The 27730-nt window shown below is 44.4% G+C and overlaps 1 protein-coding gene across 1 annotated transcript in view; it reads left to right on the top strand.

Annotated features, from left to right (window-relative positions):
- pepd (peptidase D) overlaps window positions 1-27730 on the top strand; it is a 157134-nt gene that overhangs the window by 115837 nt on the left and 13567 nt on the right. Inside the window, exons 11-12 of the mRNA XM_048605938.1 lie at window positions 6217-6365; window positions 25981-26057. Of these exons, the coding sequence (XP_048461895.1) occupies window positions 6217-6365; window positions 25981-26057 (226 nt within the window). The remainder of the gene's footprint in view (window positions 1-6216; window positions 6366-25980; window positions 26058-27730) is intronic.

The raw sequence follows: 27730 nt of genomic DNA, 5'->3' as shown, positions 1-27730 counted from the left end.
TCCCCCGTCTCTGTCTCTCCCCCCTGTCTCCCCCGTCTCTGTCTCTCTCTCCCCTCACTTCTTTTTCTCTGTCTCTCTCCCCCTCACTTCTTTCTCTCTCTCTGTCTCTCTCTCCCCCTCACTTCTTTCTCTCTCTCTGTCTCTCTCTCCCCCTCACTTCTTTCCCTCCCTCTTCGCCCACTTCTCCCTCTCCCTCTTCGCCCACTTCTCCCTCTCCCTCTTCGCCCACTTCGCCCTCTCTGTCTCTTTCTTTCTCCTTTACAATTTTCCTTAGGTCATGCTATTTCTGACTGAGTTTTTGTTTACCTGCCCTAACTCTGTGGTTCACATTGAATTATGTTTGGGCATAGCACATTGAGATGTTTTACAATGTTAAAGGTGTTGTGTTAAGGTGACTTGTCTTTAGCCAGCCTGTATGATCTGTACACAGTGTGGATGATGTTGCTGACCATGAGGTGGCAGTGTTGTGCTGCTGGATGGGTTGCAGTTACCTTTGTGAGCATTCAGTCACTCTGAGCTCGGTGCTTGCATCCTTGGACAGGTCCTTTGTTGTTCTTACTGAAGGCTACCTTCAAACCCATCGTCCAGCTCACCACCCTCTTCCACACCACCCCCACCCCTTCCCTAGGAGTAAGTGGCTGTCACTGAGGGTGATGCACAGATGTATGGCTAGCTCAGTGTTATGTCCTGCCTCAGAGCAGTCGCTGTGCTAATGACTCCACAGTCGGTCTGTTTCACCTATTGACTGTGAGCTCCTTGTATCCCCTGTCTGGACACACATTAACGGTGTATGTTATCGAGCAGCGGAGGGTGTCTCCAGCTCGGCACCCCCACCCCCCACAAGGCTCCATCCTGTCACCCCACCCTTGGTGCCCTGGTTCCTGCTCTGCCTCTTCCTGTCTCCACTCCTGCTCAGCCCTCGACCCACCAAATGGCCTTCTATTGCCACCATTCCCTCTCCAGGTCCCTCCATTTCTGCCTCTCCTCTCTATGGCGTCCTGGAAGCAGGTGCCTGAGACCAGGGAACACTCATCCCTCATGTTAGGCCTGGGTAATGGGGATAGGTTCAGGATCTTCAGCTTGGGGAGAGTAGTGAATGCAGGGCTTCGTTTTCATACACTGCTAATTAAATTGTAATAAGATGCTGGAGAAAAACAGGTTGTGTGCAGTACAGAGTCAACTGGGAAAAGCCTGAGCTCATGGAGCTGCTCATCTAAATCTAGAGCTCAGCACAGCCTGGGCACCAGGAAGGGCACTCACTGGCTTGGAGGAATGACCATCAGGACTGACTGAGTTATTGACTGAACCCTTTGACTGTTTTCAAAGCTGTAAGTTTTCCAGCAGAAAGAGGGTTAATTGTGAATCTGGTAGTTGCTCACATGAGTTGTGGTTGCTGGCAGGTTTGGTTACTCAAATCATTGTGCACTCTGGTTAAGCAACATTCCAATCTCCATGATCACCAGCAAGAATCTAGGAGAGATGGAACACCTTCTCTTAGTGATTGTCCTGATAACAAGGGTTTGGGCTGACACTGTGGCACTTACTTCCTGGGGAGAATAGATTCTCCCCATCTTGTGAAGGGAAATGCTGTCCTGGGTGAGGTAGAGAGGGGGAATCATTTGGGCCCTTGATCATATTCCTCCATTAATTTGGAGACTAGCTTGACTAGTATCTTAACCCATGACCCTTAGTACCATTAAGCAAATCTGTGCATCTCGGTTTTGAATTTTTTAAATTAACCCCCAGAATCAACATCTTTCTGGAGAGAGAATTCCAGATTCCGAGTACCCCTTGTGTAAGAAAGTGCTTCCTGACGCTGCCACTGAGCTCCTGGCTCTCACTTTGAAATCCTGTCCCTTTGTTCTAGAATTAACGCACGCACACTCATACCCACATATGCACCCTCAATCAGAGGAAATAGCCCATTATGGAGCAGGAAGAGGAGTAGGCCATTCAGCCCCTTGAACCTGCTCAGCTGTTCTGTGGTGGTCCTGTTGCATGTCGAGTTAGCTTCACAACTGGAGTGATCTGACATTGTGACAGTCACTTCTTAATGCTATCCCATGCACTTCAATCGAACGTACTTCAGGTCAGGCAGTATCCATGGAGAGAGAGCAAGCTTACGTCAGCCCTGATGAAGAGTCATCTAGACTCGAAACGTTAGCTTACTCTCTCTCCATGGATGCTGCCTGACCTGCTGTGATTTCCAGCACTTTTTGTTTTCAGTACAGATTCCAGCATCTGCAGTAATTTGCTCCAATACCTTGCTCCCTTCAATGAGTAAGATGAGCTGAGTCTGTGTTGGGAGACTGAAACAGCTGACATTGGCGATGGTGTTGCTGTGCAGTGTTTGAGGGAAGGAAGACCCTGGTGTCTTTTGGTGAACAAAGATATCTCGATTGGGTTGAGGGGGAGGGAGACATGGGACATGAAACCAAGTCTGTTCCCTTAAGCGGATGTGAAAGTTTTTACAGTGACTGTTTGTAGTATCATAAGGAGTCAGTAATGAGAAGGCACAGACTTCAACGTCCCTGTGGAAAGTCGCTGCAAGTTAAGATCTGGAACATGCTGCCTGAAAGGACAATGGAAACCGGTTCAATAATAACTTTCAAAGGGGAACTGGATAAAGGCTTAGGAAGGAGAAGCCTACAGAGTCACAGGGAAAACCAGTCCAGCCACAACGAGTGGAATGGCATCCTCCTGTGCTGTGTCATTCTTACGATAGTGAAGTTCTCAACCAACATGACTAAAACATTATCGGGTTAATGTCTCTTTCCTGTGTGGGAGCTTGCTGTGCAAGTAACTACAGGGTTTCTATATTAGAACAGTAATTATTCATTAAAAATACTTTCACTGGAAAGTTCTTTGGGATATTATGAGGTGATAAAAGACACTTTATAAATGAATGCTGGTGGCCTGAGTGCTCAGGGGTTGCAAAACTCTGCTGCTGACCGTCTGTATCTACCTTCTCAGTTAGAGCCTAGAGTTCTCATTCAGTACTTGGCAGATGGGAGCCCTGCCTGTGGGTTCCCAGCTCAGTGGGAAGATTCTTGGAGAAGCGCAGCGTTGGCTTTGTGTGTGCCAGGCAGACAGAGACACTTTCCTGGGACCTCCCATCCCTGCAAGTTCCACAAATGTCAAATTGGTGATTGAGGTAGGTGCAATTACAACATTTAAAAGGCATCTGGATGGGTATATGAACAGGAAGCGTTTAGAGGGATATGGGCCAAATGCTAGCAAGTGGGACTAGGTCAGATTGGCATGTCTGGTCAGCATGGACGAGTTGGACCTGACTCTATGACTCTATAGCTGCTTGTAAATATTCACATAAAAATATAAAGCCATTTGCACTGGGCTGCTCCAAAAATTGAGACTAGCTCTTAGAAATATTTAAAGTTGAATGGATCTGCTTAAATGTTGGTGATTCAGGCTTGGGAACAGAATGATGACGTGCACAGCAGTTTGGAATGAAAGGTCAATGTAGGTAATTCCGTCCTTTTCTACAAAGGGCTGAGCTTGGCAGCAGTCCATATTTGTACAATGTGTGTTTTACAGCTGAGTCACAGTGTGCCTTGACACTGTATGGAGAGTTCTTCCACAAACTTTAAGTCTTTGATGTATTCTAACTCTGACCTACTTCCAGTCTGTATCAAGGTGTGATCAAATGCAGCATGTTATGTCAAATTGAGGCATACTGTCTTCACAAGATGACAGTGACCTATTGCCCTCCCATCTCACGCTATCAAATCATATGTACATTGGCTCCAAGTCGACAACTTGATTTTAAAATTGTCCACCTTATTTCCAGACAAGCTCTGAACCTTGTCCTTCCCTGTCTTTGTGACTCCTTCCAGTTCTACAGCTTTCAGATTGCTGCACTCGTTTTCTGGCCTTTTACACATCTCCAGTTGGCATCAGGTCATCCTTGGTAGCTGTTTCTTCAAAGGCCCTCAGCTCTGGAATTCCCTTCCTAAACCGTTCTGCCTCTTTGACTTCTTTAAGATGTTCCCTAAAACCTTCCTCTTCAACCAAGCTTGTCCCCACACTTCTTACATCTCACCTTTCAGAGTTTGCTGAATGATTGTTCTTGTGGAGTGCCTCAGAACATTTATGTGATGTCAAAGGTGAGCTTTGGTTGATGACATTTAACTGTTTGGGGCACTTCTTCTGTCTTGTTGGGGCCTTCACGTTCATGAATTGATCAGAGCCCCGGATCAAAGAAAATAACCATGAATGCAGTTGTGCTATCATCTCATACTATTTGAGAACAGGAAATAACACACATAATGCAAGAGGAGCAGACTGTTTGGCTCCTCTAGCCTGCTCTGTTGTTCAATAGGACAATGGCAGATCTGATCTCAACTTCACTTTCCTATTGTTGTCCCATAGTTCTTGACCTCCCTTTTAGATCAAACATCTGTTGAACTCCCCTTTGAATGTATTCACTGAACCAACCTGCACTGCTATTTGTAGGAGGGAATTCCAAACAATAATAGCCCTTTGAGAAAAGATTCCGCACAACATAGTCTTAACTGGGAGACCAACTGGGGAGTCTCTGGTTTTAGGTTCCCCCACAGGGGCCTACCTGTCAAACCCCAGTCACAATCTTTAATGTTTGAATGAGATCACCTCCCATTCTTTGAAGCCCCAGTGAACGTAGGTCCAACATAGATCATAGAATCTCTACAGCATGGAAACAGGCCCTTTGGACCAACAAGTCCACACTGACCCCCAGAGAATCCCACCCAGACCCAGACCCCTATATCCCACCTAATCTACACATCCCTGGGCACTATGGGCAATTTCCCATGGCCAATCCACCTAGCCTGCACATCTTTGGACTGTGGGAGGAAACTGGAGCACCCGGAGGAAACCCACACAGACACGGGGAGAATGTGCAAACTCCACACAGACAGTCGCCCGAGGGTGGAATCGAACCCGGGTCCCTGGCACTGTGAGGCAGCAGTGCTAACCACTGAGCCACCGTGTCACCATAAGACAATCCCCTTTGCTCAGGCTCGGATTTACCTCTTGAAAACAGGCCCTTAATCAGAAATATAAACTGAAAGTGCTGGAGAAACTCAGCAGGTCTGACAGCATCTGTGCAGAGAGAATCAGAGTGCATGAGTCCAGTCAGATATGACACTAGTTCAAAACTTTGGAACATTTTCTGTAATTATACAGATCTTGATAGATCTCATGTAAAGTACTGTATGCAGTGCTGGTCTCCTTTTTGTGATAACAAACAATATAGAGGATGAGAAGTCCAGAACCTGGGGGCATCACCTAATTAGAGTCAGACCTCTCAGGGTGAAATTAGGAAAGATTTCAAACAAAAGAGTGGGGAAATTTGTAATCAGTGCTGGTTCAATGGTTAGTTTTTTAAAAAAAAAAATTCATAGATTTATATTCTCCAAATATGTGAAGATGATTTGGGAAAGGCGAGTTATGTTAGGGACTAGTCACTGTCTCACTGAGAGTTGAAATGGTCTCCTCTTTGCTCCTGTGCTCATATAATGTCCTCCTTCATTTCTCAACCTCTGTCTTTCTCTCAAGTGTGTTTCCATCCTTCCTCCCTCCCTGGGTGCTCCTTCCTATCCCTCGTATTTGTGAGATTAGATTCCAGAACTGGCATTGACTTGCTGACGCTGCTGCTGATGATGATATGAGCTGGATGTGTGTCCTGAGTTTCAGTTCATGTCGTCTGTCTAATCAGGTATTGCTGTGATTTTTCTCCCTGGCTGCATAGGACATGCCAATCTGAATTTGAATCATTTTCACACAAGAGTATGTCTCCTTGCCTGCCCCAGCAAGACTCAGTGCCTTCAGCGAAGGAGGAGAGCAGTTGCAGGGAAAAATTGGCACCAGCTCATTTCAGTAATAGATGACGATCTAATAAAGGAGTTGGGTGTAACACCTGGGCATTTACAGCAACAGTCAGACATGATCAATACTGTCCTGGGAATGTTCGATGGGGATACGTATCTAACCTCATCCCTGTACCAGAGTGTTTGATGGGTGTGGAGGACAGTGTAGAGGGAGCTTTACTCTGTATCTAACCCTGTGCTGTCCCTGTCCTGGGAGTGTTTGATGGGAGCTTTACTCCATTGTAACCTTGTGCTGTACCTAACCTAACTTAAACGTTGCTTTGAATTTAGCTCCTGCTGAGAAACTTTGTGATTATCTTTTACCAATACACTGTTTTTATATTTTCAGCCTCTTTGATATGGGCGGTGAATATTATTGCTATGGTTCTGACATCACCTGCTCATTTCCAGCCAATGGCAAGTTCACTCCTGACCAGCGCGATATCTACCAGGCTGTTCTGAAAGCATCACGGGCAGTGATGAGTGCTGTCCGACCAGGTACGGTAACCTATTCCTCCCATCTCATTAACACACCTGCCTGAGAGCACATACAAACAGCATTTGTATAGTACCTTTAACACAATTGAACATCCACATGTTCTTTGTAAGAGCGAGCTGCGTTGATAAATTTGAGCTCATGACTGATAGGTTGGTCTAAGAGCTAGGTTTTATAGCATGTCGGGAAGTGTGCCCATTTAGAAGGAATTCTGTGGCTTTAGCCTTCGGCAGCTGAAGGTGTGGCTGCCACAACTGGAATCTACCATCAAGGGAGAAAAGCTAGATATCTAGATAGAAATTGCTCCATTGGGTGGACACAGCATGGGTTCATGAAAGGCAGGTCATGCTTGACTAATTTGCTGGAATTCTATGAAGACATTACAAGCATGATGGACAATGGGGATCCAATGAATGTGGTGTATCCAGATTTCCAGAAGGCATTCGACAAGGTGCCACACAAAAGGCTGCTGCATAAGATAAAGGTGCATGGTGTTATGGTGTTATGGTGTAATGTATTAGCATGGATCGAGGATTGGTTGACTAACAGAAAGCAAAGAGTGAGGATAAACAAGTGTATTTCTGGTTGGTGAACAGTGACTAGTGGTGTGCCTTAGGGATCAGTGTTGGGGCTGCAATTGTTTATAATTTACATAGATGATTTGGAGATGGAGACCATGCGTAGTGTGTCAAAGTTTGCGGATGATACTAAGATGAATGGTAGAGCAAAGTGTGCAGAGGACTCTGAAGGTTTGCAGAGGGATATAGATAGTTTAAGTGAATGGGCAAAGATCTGGAAGATGGAGTACAATGTTGATAAATGTGAAATCATCCATTTTGGTCGGCATAATAATAAAAGGGTATTATTTGAACGGTAAAAAATTGCAGCATGCTGCTGTGCAGAGGGACCTGGGTGTCCTTGTGCATGAATCGCAGAAGGTTGGTTTGCAGGTACCACAGGTAATTAAGAAGGCAAATGGAATTTTTTCCTTCATTGCTAGAGGGATTGAGTTTAAAAGCAGGGTAGTTATGTTGCAGCTGTATAGGGTGCTGGTGAGGCCAAACCTGGAGTACTGTGTACAGTTTTGGTTTCCTTACTTGAGAAAGAATGTACTGGCACTTGAGGGGGTGCAGAGGAGGTTCACTAGGTTGATTCCAGAGAGCGTTGGTTTATGAGGAGAGGCTGAATAGAGTGGGATAATATTCATTGGAACTTAGAAGAATGAGGGGGATCTTATAGAAACGTATAACATTATGAAGGGAATAGATAAGATAGAAGCAGGGAGGTTGTTTCCACTAGCGGGTGAAACTAGAACATGAGGGCATTGCCTCAAAATTAGGGGCTGCAGATTTGGAACTGAATTGAGGAGGAACTTCTTCATCCAAAAAGGTGTGAATCTGTGAAATTCCCTGTCCAGTGAAGCATTTGAGGCTTCCTCATTGGATGTTTTTAAAGCTAAGATCGATAATTTTTTGAATAGTAAAGGAATTATATAAAGGAATTAAAGAGTTATGGCGAGAGGGTGGGAAGTGGAACGGAGGCCATGAAAAGATCAGCCATGGTCTTGCTGAATGGCGGACCGGATTCGATGGGCCTGCTGGCCTGCTCCTGCTCCTGGTTCTTATGTTCTATGCCAGTGTTAGTGAGATAATAATCAGCTGGAATGGGTAGAGAGAGGATACCTCTGGGTCTGGTATGTGGGGTTCATGTTAGAGGATTGCTCGGATTAGATGTGGAGGATCTCCAGGGTGGGGATTTATCCAGTTGGATCCAGAGTCTTCAAGCTCCCTGGCCAGTGAAGCAGTTGAGGCTAGCTCATTGAATGTTTCTAAGGCAAAGGTAGATTTTTTTTAAACAGTGAATGAATTAAGGGTTGTGGTGAGTGGGCCAGTAAGTGGAGCTGAAAAGAGCAGCCATGATCTTATTGACTGGCGGAGAAGGCTCGAGGGGCCAGAGGCCTACTTCTCCGATTTCGTATGTTTTGATGTAAATGACAGGAGTCCATTGGCTTACCAGTGACCTGCCTGTCATTGCCTCCCGAGTGGGTGGCAGAGTGTGAGCTCCTCAGCATACACACAAACATGAGAAAGCCCAGAACCCTAACCCCACATTGGGCTTTTCACCCATGGATAGTCTCATCTGAGCCTTAACCAAGGGGCAGTTCATCACCCTCAATTGTATTTCCCTATTGGAGACTGGGAGAGCTTTAATCAATTAATCTCCAGCCAAGAAGAAGAAATCGGTGGGTTTTATTTTAACATGTCAGTGTGAATTCTAGAAACACATTTGCAGACTCAAGATTAAGGATTTTATCACAATGTGCCCTGCCTGATTGGCTGCAAAAGCAAATTCAAGAGGAACTTTGCAAATGATTTGGAGGAAATACTTGAAGGAGTAAGAATCACAAGCTAAGGGGAAAGATCAGGGAAGTGGAATCATTTGGATAGCTCAATCAAACAGCTGACAAGGCACTGAATGGCTGCCTCCAGGGCTGTACCATTCTAAGGACTTTATTAAAGTAATAATTTACGCCCCAGACCCAGTGTTTTATTTTCAGTCTCATTTCAGTGTTAAGATGTAAATGTGGATGAGGTGTTGGTTTGTCTCTGTTTACACACTATAAAACGTGCCCTGGTTAAGAGTTCTCTGGTTCCAAATGAAGGGCTCTCTAATGTCTTGAGGACTGTTGCCCAGAGAAATGTTCTGCCTGTCAGTTTGTAGTGTAGCCTCTTGAATCAGTATGGGGTTATTACCCCATGCCTCGGGGTCACTGCTGTTCAAAGTGACTTCTGTTGCAGTAGAGTCCTGTGGAGTAGAATAAACTCAACCAGCACCTGCCGTTGTGCATCTGATCTGTTCATCTGCTGGGGTTATGCAGGGGTGGAGGTAAGGGACAGAGATTAGCTCAGAATAACGTCACTGCTGTCCTTGAACCTTAAGTGCTCTTGTCAGGACAACCACCTGAGCCCCTTGGCAGTCCACAAGAATCCAGGCCTTCAGTGCCCTCTGTTGGACCTGGGCCAAGGTTTGATATTAGACTGCGGGCAAACACACAGCCCCTTCCCTTGCTGCCATGTTAGAGATTTATTCAGCTGTGGTGTACATCACTAAACCTCACATTGATCAAGCTCAGAGCTTCCATCATATTTATTTTCTTTGTCCTTGCTTTAAATTGTTTCCTTTTGAACCTTTAACTAGTCACCTGGTATCTGCCATTAACCATGTCAGTTTAATGTAGGCAGCAGCTTGTCACACCACCCCCCCCCTCCCCAAGTTGTTATCCTCCTGTGTTTCTTATCCACAGGAAATTGTTGTCAGTTAACGTGCAAGTTCTGAAAGATATTGAGTCCACAGAAGGGTTAATCTGTGCTGCTTCATGTCAGTGATGGGTTACAATGATAGAACAGTTGCTTTGAATTTTTTTTAAACTGTGGTTCACTGCTTTTCCCCTGATTTACTTTGAGTATCCTCCCTTTTTGTGAATCTGATTGCACATCATCAAATCCAGAGGTCACATTTGCACGGTCTTCTCAATTTGAATATCTGAACTCCAATCAAAGGGCTGGAATATGGAGAGATAGCATGCAATACAATCAGACTGTCATTTTGGATTTATTCAGACCAATTTAAATGTGGTTTGACATTTTGCTGCTAACAGTTTGCAAACTAAATATGTGTGTATTTATTAAAAGGGGGAGTCTCTCCATGTTTGGCCCTGGGTTTGGCTACAGTTTTCCAGAGTCTTTAACGAATTTTCTTTGGGAAACGGTTTTCAAGATTGAGCATGGTAGACTTTTGTTGGGAAAAGATGCCAGCAACAAAACATTAATTTAGATAGTGCCTTTAACATAATTAATAAATTCAATTATATAAACAATTTGGAAGTGAAAGCTATTCTCAGAAAAACCCACCTGGTTCAGTAATGTCCTTTAGGGAAGGAAATCTGCCATCCTTACTTGGTCTGGCCTACATGTGACTCCAGACCCACAGCAATGTAGTTGCTTCTTAACTATCCTCTGAAATGGCCCAGCAAGACACTCAACTCCAGGACCATTTTTAGGGAGTGGTGGGATCTGGGGTAGCAGTAAATGCTGTTCCAACTGGTAACGCCCAATGCAAGGATAAAAAGAAAATTATTAAAAGAAATGGAGCCATACAGTGAGTTGTTGGATCAGCTGATCAAAAGCTTAATCAAAAAGCTAGGTTTTACTGAGCATCACCAAGGCAGGAAGGGAAGGCGGAGAAGTGTAGGGAGAAAATTCCCAAATTCAGGACAAGGCAGGCGAAGACAGGCTTGTCTGTGGTGAAATGATAAAAACAGGGCAAGTTCAAGATCAGAACTACAGAGACAGAGGTGAGACCACATGTGTTTAAACACAAGGATGAACATTTTAAAGTCGAGGTGGAGCTTGATCAGAAACCAGAGCAGGTCAGGGAGTAATAGGATGATCAGTGAGTGAACAGACTTGGTGAGAGTTTTGGAAGGTCTCAAGCTTCAGGATGGTGGAATGTGGGAAATCAGCCAGGCATACAATGGAGGGGTGAAGTCTAGGGTGACAGAGGCTTGACTGAGGGCCTCAGAAGCAGATGGGTTGAGTCAAATATGAATTTAGATAGAGCATATATAAGGTCAGCAACTTGACCCAGGATCAAATGTGACACCAAAGTCTCTCTCAAACTGGCTTAGAATCAGATAGATGCCGTGGAGAGGGATGAGATGGGTATTTGTGTTTGGAGGACGGTCTTCAGATAACGGCTGTGATCTTCCCAGTATTTAATGAGATATGATTTCTGGATCATCACTGGACATTCACAAAGCAGTCGAGTAATTTAGCAACAGTGGATGCATCGAGTGGTACTGCTAGAGCTGTGCATCAAAGTACATAGGAAGACTGTTTTCAGAGGATGATGCTAAGGAGTAGCACGTGAATAGAAATGGGAAAGTAGCAAGTTCCAATGGTCAGTGACACCAGAGGTTACAGGAACTGGAAGAGAAGCCATTGCAAGTGATTCGCTGATTATAGTAAGATAGTTAACAAAAGATGGTGGATACCTAGCAAGCAATCCATTTCAGGGAATGGGAATTGGGAATCTTTATTCTGGAACATCTTTGCTGAAGGGGTCAATACCATTTGGAGGTGGGCTGTACCATATGAAGCAACTGAGTGAGGTGTGGGTTGTTGTTTTCGGGGTCAGTGTCTGTGGCACCGACTGTTGTGGGGCTACATACCGATGTGTAAGCGTTGCGATCGATTTCCTCAGCCAGAAACTCCCACACGTGACAGTCAGCATCTAGAGTCTTCATGTCTTTGGGCATGCCACTGGTCAGCTGGCTCCAGTTACATCACTAGACAGCAAGCCCTTGGCTATACAACTATCTTCCATTTGGCCTGGGTAGTTGAAGCTGCTGCCATCCGATGAATGCCAATGCTTCCATGAGGACCTTCACAACCCATCTGGACTGAATATGAAGACAAATCTCAACCCGTCCTGATTAGAATACTTGTCTGCCCTGAAGCCATGACTCCTCTAATGCAGGAAAATGTTTGACTGTCTGAATGCCTTCCTCCTGTTCCTGTGAATCCATGATCCAAGTAAAGGTAATACCATGTGCTCCCGTGTGCTATGGTAAACTCCCAAAAGGGGAACTGGACCCTGCCACTGCTTGTGGTTTTAGACATCAAGCAGTGGTTTAATACACTAACCCCTGTGGCCTATAGGGAACCTTGTGGGCCCTGCTTACTGCCTCACCATGTATGGGACCCCCCATCTATTTCCTAATATGCTACAGGGAGATCTTGTAGGGAAAGAAGCTCTGGGACATGCGAAGGAGTGGTTTGATCTTTTGGAGGAATTGTCGAACTGACTGCTGAGGAGGAGTTGACTGTTCAGGATGCATTAGCAGCATGCAAGTTGTCACTTCAATTTTGTTTGCATATCTGAAGTTCCAAACTGAGCTCACTGACACCTCAAGCTATAATACTGAGGTATATCAGAACCTGTCAGTGACAAGCTCGGCCAATTACTGCAGAGCTTGGACCGGAACAGAAGTTCTCTGTTTGAGAAAAGCTTTATACGATACTGTGCTACATGTGAGTAATACTGCTGTGGGTCACACTAGTGAAACCTGACACTAAGATAGCATGTAAAGAAAGGGTTCTATTGTCTGTACAGTTCAGTGCAGGTAGTAACCTAGCTGTGGGGTGTGTCCTCACTCATTCACCAGCGATTCTGCAGAGAGAGAGGCCCACCATTCTCTATCTCCTCCACCTGGACTGTGTGCAGCTGTTAAAGGTTTACTGCCCTTTCTCGCCAAAGATTGATGCAGCACCTTTCATGACCTGAGGACATTCTAAAACACTTTACAGTGAAGTGCTTTTAAAGTTTAAATATGGTTGTAATCTGGGACATACAATTGCCACTTTGGTAACAGCAAGATCCCAAACCAATGATGAGACCATAGAACATGGAACAGTACAGACCCTTCGGCCCACAATGTTGTGCCGAACTTTCACCCTAATCCTAAGGTCTATCTAACCTCCACTCCTACCTTATTCTATCATTCCATATGCCTATCTAATAGCCGCTTAAATGCCCCTAATGACTCCACTACCTTCTCCGGCAATACATTCCACGCCCCTACCACTCTCTGAGTAAAGAACCTACCTCTGACGTCTCCCATATAGCTATCTCCACTCACTTTAAAACTATGCCCCCTTGTAATAGCTACCTCCACCCTAGGAAAAAGTCTCTGGCTGTCCACTGTATCTATACCTCTGATCATTTTGTACACCTCTATCAAGTCACTTCTCATCCTTAGTTGTTCTAAAGAGAAAAGCCCTAGCTCTCTCAACCTTTCCTCGTAAGACCTACCCTCCATTCCAGGGAACATCCTGGTAAATCTCCTCTGCGCCTTTTCCAACGCTTCCACATCTTTCCTGTAATGAGGCAACCAGAACTGGACACAATACTCCAGATGTGGCCGAACCACCAATAGCTAGATATCCTGTTTGGTGATGTTAGTTGAAGGATAAATATAAGAACCAGGAGCAGGAGTAGGCCATCTGACCCCTCGAGCCTGCTCCGCCACTCAATAAGATCATGGCTGACCTTTTTATGGCCTCAGCTCCACTTACCCACCCTCTCACCATAACCCTTAATTCCCTTTACTGTTCAAAAGGTTATCTATTTTATCTTTAAAAACATTCAATGAGGAAAGCTCAACTACTTCACTGGGCAGGGAATTCCACAGATTCACAACTTGGGTGAAGAAGTTCTTCCTCAATTCAGTCCTGAATATGGTCCCCCTAATTTTGAGGCAATGCCCTGTTGTTCTAGTTTCACTAGAACTCTCCTGCAGCTTCTGACACTGTCTTGTGGGGATCTTTCACCTCCACCTGAGAGGATGGAAATGCCCTCAGTTTAAGATCTCACATGAAAGATTGTTTAAATTTACATAGTGTCTTATTCCATCTCAAACATCTCCAGCTCTTCTGTCACACATGCATGTACACTCGTGCACGTATGCTCGCACCCTCGCATGCACTCCCTCTTGTGTGTGCACGTGCACATGCACACGGTGAATGTAGTAAACCAGTGAGGTGTTGACTACACGGTTGTAGTTTGCTGGTACTTGCGCTGATATTCCATGTCGCAGTAACAGGAAAAAAGACTATTTCACTGATTGGGAGACCAAGTCACTTCCACTTAATGACTCAATGAGGAATGAAGCTGATCTCATTTATACATGTGCAGGCAGTTTAAAAAATCTGTTTGTACTAAACTGATAGCTATCATCTGTGCTTTATAGGTATCAGGATGTGTTGTGTACGGAACCATGTTTGGCATTGCAGCAGGCTACAACTTGCAGTTTATTTAAGGTGAAAGCTACAATTGTCACTTGTGACCTAGTGACCCCCTGCCCATGTGGGCATTGACTGAGAGTCATTCTCTGGCACCAGCACAATTTGCTGCTGTTTCACATCTTAGATCTCTGCATAGAGATCCACTCCGTTTCTTAATTCCCTCTTTGGATGCGGTTGCCCATCCCTTAAACTGATTCTCAAATCCCAGAGTGGTTAAGAGTCAACCACATTGCACTGGATCAGGCCAGACTGGGAAAAATGGCAAAGTTGCTTCCTGAAAGGACATTAGTGAACCAGATGGGTTTTTATGACAATGGTGACATTAGACTAGTTTTTGTTTAATTCCATGTTCTATTGAATTGAAATTCTACCATTGGTCATGGTGGAGCCCGTGGTCCCGGACGTGGATCACCAGACCATCACCTCCGCCACCTTGTGAAACGTACCATATGGAATGGTACAGCTTTGAAGGTGACCATTCAGTCCATCATGCCTGCACTGGCTCTCTGAAAGAGTGATCCATAATCATAACAAACATTTTACTATTGATTCCATTCCCTTTTGAAATGTTACTGCTAAATCCGATTTCACTTCCTTTTCAGGGAGCACATTCCAGATCTTGGGATTAGAAGTATTCCATTCTGCCCTTTAAACCTGCCTGGCCATTCATTTAAGGTCATGGCTGATCTGTTTTGTTCCAAACTTGAACTCCCTTGATAACCTTAACTCCCTTACTTGATAACCTTTTGATTCCTTCACCTAACAAGAGTCTATTTACCTCTGCCTTATAAATATTCAATGGTCCTGCCTACACCATCTTCATAACTTGCTGCATAAGGAAAGGAATTCTCTTCCTCCCTATTTGATTCTCCTAATTGTCTGAAATCTCTGCCTTATGCCAATGGAAACAGTTTGTCTTTAGTTGATGTATTGAACAGCCTCAATTTTCAACACCTTTATTAAATTTCTCCAACCACCCTGCTTTATAGAGAAGAATCTGATTTCTCTAGAATCCTCCCCCAGGAAAGAAACTAAAGGAATTCTTTAATAAGGTTCAACATGACTTGCACTTCTGCAACATTTCTTTTCCCGAAGCTCTACATATAAAGTGAATTATCTTTGGCTGTTGTTTTAAATCAGGGATATTTGAAGCCAATTCCAACACATACCAAGCAAAGTGATATGAAGAAAACTTATTTCAATCACAAATATTCTGGATCTGAAATGCACTGCCTGAGAATGTGTTGGAGACTGGTTCAATGAAGATGGTTCTTCTTCCAATAACCTGGGTAATGGGCAGAAGGCAGGAGAAGGGCATTAGGTGAGATGCTGATTGGAGAGACAGTGGGCTGAATGGCCACTTCCTGCGCTGTAACATTTTGAGGTGGACTTGCCAACGGCAGCACTCTCGCCTCAGAGCCAAAACGTGAGAGTTCAAATCTCACTGCAAAGATTTGAGCACACAATCCAATCTGTGACACTGAGGGAGTGGGATCTTGCAGTTGAGATGTTAAACCACCACCTCGTTCAGGTAGATTGAAAAAACTAACTGGAGGGAGAGCAAGGGAGCTTTAGTGTTTTGTTTGTGGGATCATACTGTGCATAACCTCGTTGTCCTAACTCCTGCATTCCAATGGTAGAACACTTTAGGTAGTATGAAATTGTGAAATGTGTGATGCAAATGCAAGATTTTTTTCTTTCTTATTCTGGGTCATTGTATTTTGGTTTTTATTGGATAAATAGCTTTCTCCCCATTGGTAGTGTTCCACTTGCACCCCTGTTTCTCTCTCCCTGCACCACCTCCCCTTACACAATGTCACTGCCCCCCTACCCAGTGGAGAGCTGCTTGTGTCTCTGCATGGTTAGTAGGAGTTGACCTAGCCCTCCCTCAGCTGCACAGCTGGATTGTCTCCTACTCAACAAAGCCTTTGGTCAGCTACCCTGATTTCCCCTTATGTGGCTTGGGGTCAGAAGTTTGTCTGATCCTGTTCCTGTAACGTCAAGAAATTTTAATACATTCAGTGCATGAAGCTGTTGGGCCGTATCCTCAGTGAGGCGTGGAATGAGGGGTGGGAATGGAGGAAGCTGTAATTCAGAATCAGGTTTCAAGTTGATCTGGAACACAACCATCAACGGATTTGCATCAGAACAACTTCATTCTCTTCTCCAAGTGTCTTCTGGGGTAAAGGAAAGAATCTATATTGGAAACTTTGCCTTGTTTATAAATATTTTTCCTGTTCCAGCGCAGAGATATGATTGACTACCTCCTGCTCATGAGTTCTCCACTCGAAGTTGTTTGGGATTGTCTGTACTGGCCAGGAGAGAGAAAGAGCCTTTATATAAATATGCAGATGCCTTGACCAGCTCTGGTTTCAGCTACATCTGCTGTTGAACAGTTTCCGGGAATCTTGCTTCACTGAGCTGCTAACATTTCTAAATGTTCTCCCCAAAACCCTGTGTCGTTCCATGGGCTCTGAACCCCTCCCCAGTATCTTACCCAAGAAGACATTCATTGTGATGCAGAAAGGACGAGGCCATTTAGCCCTTTGATATGGTCATGGCTGATCATCCAACTCAGTTCCCTGTTCCTGCTTTCTCCCCATAACCTTTGTTCCTTTTAGTCCTAAGAACTATATTTAACCCCTTCTTGATAACATTAAATGTTCTGCCCTCAACTGCTTTCTGTGGCAGAGAATTCCACAGGCCCACTACCCTCCAGGTGAACACATTTCTCCTCATCTCAGTCCTAAATGGCCAACCTGTTAATGCTGAGACTGTGCCCCCCTGGTTTTAAACTTCCTGGTCATTGGGATTATCCTTCTCGCGTTTACTCTGTCTAGTTCTGTTTGAAAAAGGCCACTTTTCCCAAGGGGGCCTCTCATGGACAGATTCCCAATGATTCTTTTCTCATTACGCAGTGCCCATCTAGGATCTAGTTGGCTCCTCAGCGTAGTGATCCAGCAGACCATCCTGTAAACACTGCAGGTATCCCCCCCTCTATGGTATTGTTATTGACTTGATTTGCTTAATCTATGTGCAGTTGCCAATGTCCTGCACACTTCACCCAGCCAAGGGACAGGGGATCCTGGCTGACTCTCCTTCGTAGAAATGTACATTGTCCTGTTCTTGTCCCTGAGGAGCTTTTGGCACTGGGTTAAGCCAGCAAGCTATGGCAAACATTGGTTAACTTTTAGAATCCTGAATTGGCAGGCAGCTGTGAGCAGTGCAGACACAGACAGACTTCTTGGAGGCGATCTATCTGAAGTCCAACGGCGGTGTTATGCAGTATTGTATACTGTAGCTGTCACCGAGATATAATCAGTCTATAAATTGGTACTTGGAGCTGAATTGTGTATGTCTGCGTGCATGAGTGTGTCATGTGAAGCAGATTTTGAGTTTCTACTGCTCAGCTACTGCTGTTACAGCGGTCATTCGACGGGACAGATTTTAAACATCAAAACTTGTCAACAGTCCCTAACCAATGACTGACTTGTGCTTTCGTTACATTTTAAACCGCAAGGCTGTTAGCTTCAGAAGATATAAATTAATAATAAACATGTTCCAGATCCGAGAAGCAAAAGATAATTCATTTTTTATTCCAACTAAACTTTGGCAAAGTGGGTTTTACAACAGATATGAATATAATTGGATAGTGGAATGAGAGACAAGTAAAAGAACATCCAGGAATCACTTGTTTTCTCAGCCCCTCCCCCACTCTGTGTCAGCTTGTATACTGAGGTTCAAAGGTCGAAGGCTTGAGCACGTATGAAATAGGAGCTGAATCAGCTGTTTGGATCCTCAAGTCTGTTTGCCATTCAATAAGACCATGTCTGATCTTCTACCGATCCTGCAGTATCTAATGTATCCCTTGATTCAAAAGGTCGATTGATTTCAGTCTTAGATGTATTCTTCAGCAGAGCATCCACAGCTCCCTGCGGTAGGGAATTAAAGATTCACCACACTGAGTGAAGAAATTCCTCCTCATCTCAGTCTGAAAAAGCCTGCTCCTTATCCTGTGACTGTGACCCTCTGGCTTAGGGCAGCCATGGTTTTATTGAATGGAAGAGCTGGCTGGAGGGGCCAAGTGACTTATTCCTGTATCTTGTTCATATGTTCATAATTTGAGACTGAGTAACCAACAAAACAGGTTCTCAACAATGACCCTGTAAATCTCCAAGTTTCCTATGTTTCAACTAAATCACTTCTCAATCTTCTAAACTCCAGAGACCATAGACCTCTTCTACTTAGCTGACAGCCCCTTCACGCCAGCAATTAATCCAGGAGCTTTCATTGCTCCCCATTACTGTCTCGCACACGGTCTCTTGTTTTCAACTGCCCCGAGGTAAGTAGATATACTATGTACTATACATGAGTCCAGAATAAGCTCGAGATCATGACTGATCTATGACTTAACTCCATTAAAGCCTCCATTGCTCCATATCCTTTGTACCTTTGGTTAACAAAACATTTTTCAGTCTCGGATTTAAAATGTACACTTGATCTGGCATTAGTTGTCATTTGGATCAGAAAGCTCCAAGCTTCTGCCACCTGTTGTGAAGTGTTCTCTAATTTCACCCCTGAATGGTCAAAATTGTTTAACTTTTAGATAACGCGTCCATTAGTTCTAGGGCCCCCAATCACCGGGATTAGTTTCTATCCATCTTAACCGTTGTTATCTTAATTTTGATCATGTCATGCCTATCTCTTTTTTACACTCTAATTCCCAGTGATGTTTGGTATATTCTTTGTCTTTGTATTATAAAGACAGACACGCATCTTTGCCATTTCCTTATTCCCCATGATAATTTCTGTTGCCTCAACCCATGTTTATCTTTGTTAATCTCTTCCTTTCTGCATGAAAACACAGTCTGTTTTCGCATTTCTTGCTGCGGGATCCAAGTTGATATTTGCAGCACTTTGAGATTCCACCGGCCCTGCTCTGATTGAAGTGAGCATCTATAATCAGCATTTCCTCCTGCCCCTGTCATCAATATATCTTTTTAAAAAAAAACTGCTTGTGGGATCTTAAAAGAAAATCATTTTTTGCATGTGGTTATCACACGAAAGGCTGGCGTGTATTATTCTCCTATAGCTCTGTGATTTACTAGGCACAGGAGTTAACTGTGTTGTTGTGGGTCTGGAATCACCTGTAGGCCCTGCCTGAGTAAGAATACCAGGCTTCTCTCCCTGAAGGATCTTAGTGAACCAGGTGACTTTTTATAAAAACCTAACAGCTTGTTAACTGATGGAAACTATTTAGGTAGTTTTAAACAGAATTGAAGTGGTCAGGCTGCTATGGTGGGCAATGAGTTTATGTTCCCTGGATTACTAGTCCCCTAATAAGAGTCACAACAATACTCTGAAACCACGCTTTGTGCAAATTGCTCACCTAGAAAACAACATTTCAGATGAATTCAGAGATAGTAGGAACTGCCGATGCTACAGAATCTGAGATAACAAGGTGTAGAGCTGGATGAACAAAGCAGGCCAAGCAGCATCAGAGGAGCAGGGAAGCTGACGTTTCGGGTCTGGACCCTTCTTCAGAAATGATTTCCTAAGAAGCGTCCAGACCGGAAACATCAGCTTTCCTGTTTCTCTGATGCTGCTTGGCCTGCTGTGTTCATCCAGCTCTACACCTTGTTATTTCACGTGAATTGTCTGCAGAATGAGATGCTGATGAGACAGTCTATTGCAACAGGAGTGCTTTCTGCTACTGCATTCACAGGGGAAGTCTCAACTGCCAATATCAACATCCATCTGAGCTAAAAGCTAGTGCTGACGCCATACTGTGCCTGAGGAAGGGTCACTGAACTCGAAACGTTAACTCTGATTTCTGTCCATAGGTGCTGCCAGACCTGCTGAGCTTTTCCAGCAACTTTGTTTTTGCTCCTAATTTACAGCATCCACAGTTCTTTCAGTTTTTATTGGAAGGATATGGTTGCACTGGAGAGGGAGCAGAGGAAATTTACCAGGATGTTGCCTGGAATAGAAAGTCTCAGTTATTAGAAGAGAGTGGATAGGCTGGGTTTGTTTTCCCTGGAGATGAAGAGGCTGAGGGGGAATCTGATTGAGGTATATGATATTATGAGGTTTAAATATCTTTCCCCCATGGCAGACGTATCTAAGACCAGACGGCATAAGTTTAAGGTGAGGAGCAAATAGTTTAGAGGAGATCTGAGAAAGAGCTTTATTGCCTAGAGGGTGTAGATATATGGAACATGCTGCCCAAGAAGCTGGTGGAGACAGGTAATCTGTACAGAGATAAGGAGAAACTTCTTCAGCCAGAGAGTGGTGAATCTATGGAATTCACTGCCACAGAAGACTGTGGAGGCCAGGTCGTTGAGTACATTTAAGACTGAGATAGATAGGTTCTTGATTATCAAGGGGATCAAGGGTTACGGGGAGAAAGTGGGAGAGTGGGGTTGAGGAACTTAACAGCCATGATTGACTGGCAGAACAGACTCGATGGGCCGAATGGCCTAATTTCTACTCCAATGTCTTATGGTCTTACAACATTTAAGAAACCACCTGGATGGGCACTTAAAATGCCAGGGCACAGTGGGCGATGGACCAAGTCCAGGTAAATGGGATTAGTGTACCTTGGTGTTTGTTGTTTGGCATACACAAGGTGGGCCAAAGGGCCTGTTTGTATATTGTATCACTCTGTAACTATGGAGAGGTAATAAATGCTGGCCAAGGCAGCAATGCCTTCATCCTGAGAGTGAATAAAATTGGCTAAAGGAACCTGAGCTTTACAGAGAATATGAAGACAAAGAAGTTACTGTGAACCATTATAAAATATATCTTGCCGTCAACTCGAATCATTTGTCCAGTTCTGGGCATTACACATTAGGAAGATTTTAAAGGCATTCGAAAAAATGCAGAAAACATCGACAAGAATGGTTTAGGGTTGAGAGACTTCAGTATTCAGAACGGATTGAGAAAGCAGCACTGTTTATTTCTTTCTGGAAGGTTGAGAAAAAATTTGATAAAGGTGTTCAGAAATAGGTCTGACCAGAGTGGGTGGGAGAAGCTGTTCACAGTTGGGAAAGGCTTGAAAACCAGAGGGACACTGGTATCAGTGACTGGCAAAAGAAACACAGGCAACATGGTAGAAAGATTTCTTTACATAGCAAGTGTTTAGGATCTGGAATGCACTCAACTGTGAGGTGGGGTCAAGACCTAAGTAAGCTTCTCTTGCAGAGAGTCAGCACAAATGTGACTTGCCGAATGGTCTCTTTCTGTGATTGATTTATTGTCACATGCACCAGAGTACAGTGAAAAGCTTTGTTTGCAAGCAGTTTAGGCAGATCATGGTAAGCAAAGGATGTACAGACCAAAGATTGTAAAAATAGGGTTAAACAGAGGCATACAGGTTACATTGCACAGGGCATGTGCTAAGTGAGATCAACGTTAGCAATATCAGTGTTATTTAAGACTAGAGAATCCATTCATCAGTCTGATAACGGCCAGGAGGAAGCTGTTCCTGAACCTGCTGGTGCGTGTGTTCAGGCTTCTGTAGGAGATCATTACCGGGGTGCCATGGGTCTATGATAAAAACCAAAAGAACTGCGGATGCTGTAAATCAGGAACAAAAACAAACTTGCTGGAAAAGCTCAGCAGGTCTGGCAGCATCTGTGGAGAAGAAAACAGAGTTAACGTTTCAGGTCCGGTGCCTCTTCCTCAGATGGGTCTTTGATGTTGACCACCTTTCCGAGGCAGTGAGCCATGTAAATAGAGTCCATGGATGGAAGGTTGGCTTCTGGATGGTCTGGGCTGGGCACACCACCTTCTGTAGTTTCTTACAGTCCTGGGCAGAGCAGTTGCTGTACCAGGCCATTATGCACCAGAACAGTATGTTTTCAGTGGTGCGTCTGTAGATGTTGGGTAAGGGGCCTTACGAACATGCCAAAATCCCTGACCCGCCTGAGGAAGAAGACATGTTGTTGTGCCTTCTTGACTGTCACATTTACGTGGGTCATCGTCACTCCGAGGAACTTGATGCTCTCCACCTTCTCAGTCTCAGTTCCGTTGAAGTAGATGGGGGTGTGTCCTCCTCCTTTCTTTCTGAAGTCAATGATCAGATCTTTAGTTTTGCTGCTGTTGAGAGAGAGGTTGTTCTCATTGCACCATGTCACCAAGCCCTCTATCTCCTTTCTGCTTTAGTCATACCATGCTTCTATGGTCCTTTGCTTCTAAAGTTACAGTGACTAAGGCAGTGCAGCCTCCTCAGTGCTGTATCTCTCTAAAAAAAAATCAGTAAGCCATTTAGAGCAGTGACCTTTACAGACAGAGGGTGAAAAATGGAGGAAATAATGTGTACCTTTTTATAAAGCATTGGTTTGATGTCACCCAGAGAAACGTGTCTAGTTTCGGACACCGCTATTTAGGAAAGACTTGATCAGATCGAAGGGGATGAAATGAGTTTATTATCCAGAAACCTTTCGTATAGTGTTAACTATCCCTCAGTTATGTTGGGTCTTCCTTTCCACCCAGCAATATGAGAAATGTTGAATGCTCCATTCAACACCAGAATCAGTCATTTTTACCTTTACCTTTTAGTATAATTCATCCTCAGATGCTTAATTAAAATCGTATAACTATTTCACCACATTCTTCCTCCTGAGGAATTTAGGAGGAAAAGGTAGAAATTGCTGCAAAAGCTCAGAGATCTGGCAGCATATAGAACATAGCACAGTACAGGCCCTTCGGCCCATGATGTTGTGCCTTATCCTACTAAGATCAAACTACCCTGCATACCCTACATTTTACTATCCTCCATGTGCCTACCCAAGAGTCACTTAAAAGTCTCTATTGTATCTGACTCCTCTACCACTGCCGGCAGCACTTTCCACGCACCCACCACCCTCTGTGTGAAGAACCTACCTCTGATATCACCCCTATACTTTCCTCCAATCACCTTAAAATTATGCCCCCTCGTAAAAGTCCTTTCCGCCCTGGGAAAAAGTCTCTGGCTATCCACTCTATCCATGTCTCTCAACATCTTGTAAACCTCCAGTCCAGGCATCATCCTGGTAAATCTCCTCCGCACCCTTTCTAAAGCTTCCACATTTTTCCTATAATGAGGTGACCAGAACTGAACACAATATTCCAAGTGTGGTCTAACCAGAGTTTTATTGAGCTGCAGCATAACCTCATGGCTCTTAAACTCAATTCCCCTGCCAATGAAAGCCAACACACCATATGCCTTCCTTTCAACCCTATCAACTTGGGTCGCAACTTTGAGGGATCTATGGACGTGGACCCCAAGATCCCTCTATTCCTCCACACTGCCAAGAATCCTGCCAATAACCCTGTATTCTGCATTAAAATTTGACCTTCCAAAGTGAATTGCTTCATACTTTTCTGGGTTGAATTTCATCTGCCACTTCTTTGCCTGGCTCTGCATCCTGTCAATGTCCCGTTGCAAACTACAACAGCCCTCCACGCTGTCCATAACTCCACCAACCTTCGTGTCATGGGCAAACTTACTAACCCACCCTTCCACTTCTTCATCTCAGTCATCACAAAGATCACAAAGAGCAGAGGTCCCAGAACAGATCCCTGTGGAACACCACTGGTCACCGAGCTCCAGGCTGAATACTTTCCATCTACTACCACCCTCTGTCTTCTATTGGACAGCCAGTTTTGTATCCAGACAGCCAAATTTCCCTGAATCCCATGCCTCCTTACTTTCTGAATGAGCCTACCATGTGGAACCTTATCAAATGGCTTGCTAAAGTCCATATACACCACATCCACTGCTCTGCATTCATCAATGTGTTTTGTCACATCCCCAAAGAATTCAATCAGGCTTGTGAGGCATGACCTGCCCCTCACAAAGCCATGTTGACTATTTCTAATTAAACTGCTTTTCCAAATAATCATAAATGCTATCTCTCAGAATCCTCTCCAATAATTTGCCCACCACAGAAGTAAGACTGACTGGTCTGTAATTTCCAGGATTATCCCTATTCCCTTTCTTGAACAAGGGAATGACATTTGCCACCCTCCAATCATATCGTAATACTCCAGTGGACAGTGAGGACGCAGAGATCATTGCCAAAGGGGCAGCAATCTCTTCCCTCGCTTCCTGTAGTAACCTTAGGTATATCCTGTCTGGCTCAGGGGACTTATCTATCCTCACGCTTCTCAAAACTTCTAGCACATCCTTCTTCCTAACATCAACCTGTTCTGTGCATCTGTGGAGAGAAATCAGAGTTAACGTTTTGGGTCGAGTGACCCTTTCTCAGAACTGACGGTAGCTAGGAAAAAAGTTGGGTTTTATGCAGAAGATAAGGTGGGTGGAATGGATAAGGAGTAAACGATAGGTAAAGATAGATGCTAAAGAGAGAGGAGAATGGCTGGAGAAAGAAGTAGGTAATGGTCAGCCTAGGAGAATGAAACGCTAAGTGGACAATTAGTGACTAACGATGGGTGGTGTCAAATGGCAGACCATGTGATAACAAGACTTGGTGTGTGGGGGCTGGGGTAAGAACAGGGGATTTAGGAAGATGGATTGCTGATCTGCTTTCACTGTCTCCTCCACTCGGTGTGAGGCTGCATACGCTTCACATGTATGGATAATTCCAGAGAAGTTTTTAATCAATGTGCAAAGCTAGGTTCGGATGTGGCATTCTCTGTGACTGATTTGTTGGAATGCAACAACAACTTGCACTTTTAGCATAAAGCATCTTGCTTAGAGGCTGAATATTCTATTAAAAAGTTTCAGGTAGTTGCGTAAGAGAGTTGTATAGAGAAAACAAGACAGTAACTAGATAGATTCAGACTGAGTTTAAAAAGCTAACAACCTCGAAAAGGCGTACTGCTTTCTGTGTTGTAGTTTAGTTATACTGTACCTGAGTATTTTGAATAATAATGAAGGTTTGTAACTCCGGAACTGCCTGGGTCCTGTCAACACAGACCATGTGATTTAGTTTCAACATAGACGTTTACATTACGAGTCTGCTTTCAAGATGAGTTGTTAACCTGTTGAGGACTGCAGCCATATTTCTGCACCCCTTTTAAAGTGAAGCCACTACTTATTATTGCAATGCTCCAAACTAAGCATCCATTTCACGGTTTCCTGGTGTAACTTTCTCCAGTTCCGTACCCACCCTTCCCAAAACTCCAGCCTCTTTCAAATCTCCCATTTCCTCCATCTACCCCTAGTGCTGCCTGCACTGGGTTTCTTCACTTCATGCCTGAGTCTGTTGTAGACTCGTTGATGGAGATTGATTAACGTAATAATCAAGACCACCATTATCATTGCCTCATGACCAGCGAGAAGGTAGAAAGCAAACCTGATGGCCTTCATCCCATCCAGTGATTGCTTTGCTCTAGTGCCATGAATGGAAGGTGATGAGGGAGGATGACAAACAGAAGGAGAAAGGATGGAAATGGGTCAGGTGGATGGAGGATGGATAGGAGGCTGGGTTGAGGAGGAGGGGGCCTGGTAGAGGGAATGGAAATAGGAACGGGAATGTCTCAGTTTGTGTTATACTTGTGGATTGGGTGCTGTCAAAGAGAAAATGTACTGTCACTAAAACCAGCTACAAACACGATATGGCCCACTGCAGTGTTCTCAGCCTTTGGCTAACTCGGGTTTAAACCAGGAAGTGAGCCTTGCACCACTCTGCAACCCAACCTTTGTTCTCACTCTACCCCTTACCAGTTCCCTGCTGACACCACTACAGAGATGGCCACAAAACTCTCATTTTCTCCTTTTCAATTTTCTTCTCTCTCGCCTCAGGTCCCCAAAAACATCCAAGTGACCATCATCTCCAGCTCAGCTTTGTAAAAACATTTCAGCAAGAGGATGGGCACAGATATTGACCACCCTTTGTTATCCTGAGATGGCCGTTGGGTTATTTTGCCTTTGAGGACATTTTATCGTAAAGTGTATTGTACATAGGCTCTGCTCCAGAAATCAATGAATAAAATATAAATAAATAATTAATTGATGACTGTGCAGTATAAAGCCTTGGTTATGGGTTACCATGAAACCATCATCAATTCCCTAAAACAAAAAAAAGCCCCATCTGGTTCACTGATGTCCTTCAGGGAAGGAAACTGCCATCCTCAACTGGTCTGACCTACAAGTGACTCCAGATCCACAGCAATGTGGTTGACTCTGAACTGCCCTCTGAGATGACTAAGCAAAGCCCTTAGTTCAAGAACAATTCAGAATGGGCAACAAATGCTCATCTTGTCAGAGACATCGGTGTTTGCAGGAAAGAATGGGAAAAAAGTGTGTCAACACATCTGTCACTCCAGATCATTCACAGAAAAGATCTCTCTATTTTTCCAGGAAATGCAATTACTAATTACTAATCTTCTTTCACTCAACAGAGTGTTCCAACACATCACTGGTAGTTTACCCCTTTCCCTTTCTCCTCCCTCTATCTATTACTCTTACATTCCCCACCTGACTTCACCTTACTCCAGTGCTTTCATTCCCTGTTCTTCCATCTCCCCCTTGCCCTACTCTCTGAGCTGTCTTTCACCTCCCCTTCCCATTCTGTCTACCTCCCAGCGCCCCTTCCTTCCCAGCGCCCCGCCCAGTCTCTCCTCGGTTTTATAATAATGCCTGGTGGTTTTTAACCCAGCGGACTCAGCTCTCAGATACATTCAGACCTTGAGCCTGGCTGTTAGTGTGGCCAGTTGTTTCCCGGCGGTCTAGCTCCCCTGTACTCAAATCTGCCGAGTGTCAAGGACAGATTGCTAGCCAGGCACAGGCACACACAGACACAGACACACAGAGACAGACACAGACACACAGGGTGAACAGCAGCACACATGCTTATTTGGCAGAAAGACTACAACCTTTATGTATCTAACCCTTAGCTGGGGACTCTGCCAGTTATAGTTTAACTATTACCCACCAATAAACTGCGGGCAAGGTCAGATGGCCATATATCCATTTGGCAGAGTGGCCGATAAAGCTGATTACTGTGTAACTGAAATACAGTACTTATCATTATCTAGCAGAATCAAGCATAGTCACTGTGTTCAATCCAGACAGGCAGAGAGAGAGAGAGAGACTTTTAAAAACCTGGACATGCTGCAGGGCTCTGCCTCCCATGTCCCATGACAGTGGGAATTCTGAAGTAGAGTGGTGTAGGGCCTTTATTGGCGTGTGAGGCAAGCTAAAATCTACAATGTGGATAAGCCTCCCAATCCTCCCTGAAGACCACCACTGGAGTGGATCTGTTCAGTAAAGTTATAAACCAGAGATGTCTCTTAGATACAACGCTCCCACACATAGGCCTGTCCAACTCAGCTGCAGGCCGAATCTCAAATTCAAGAATTTGAAGAATTCAGATCATGGAATAAACCACATGGATTGCCAGTACATCAGAACAAAATAAGTTACTTTAATGTGGCACCTTTCATGACCTCAGGACATTGCAAGCACTTTATGGCCAAATAAGTACTTTCACGTGTAATCTGTTTGTGAAAAATGACCAGTTTGGGTTGGAGGAGGTGGGAGGGGAGGGTGG

This window comes from Rhincodon typus, chromosome 15 (assembly GCF_021869965.1).
Source record: "Rhincodon typus isolate 14 chromosome 15, sRhiTyp1.1, whole genome shotgun sequence".
In the NCBI taxonomy this organism is placed as follows: Eukaryota; Metazoa; Chordata; class Chondrichthyes; order Orectolobiformes; family Rhincodontidae; genus Rhincodon; species Rhincodon typus.
Note: the sequence above shows the minus strand (reverse complement) of the source record. Positions and strands in the feature narration are given on the sequence as shown.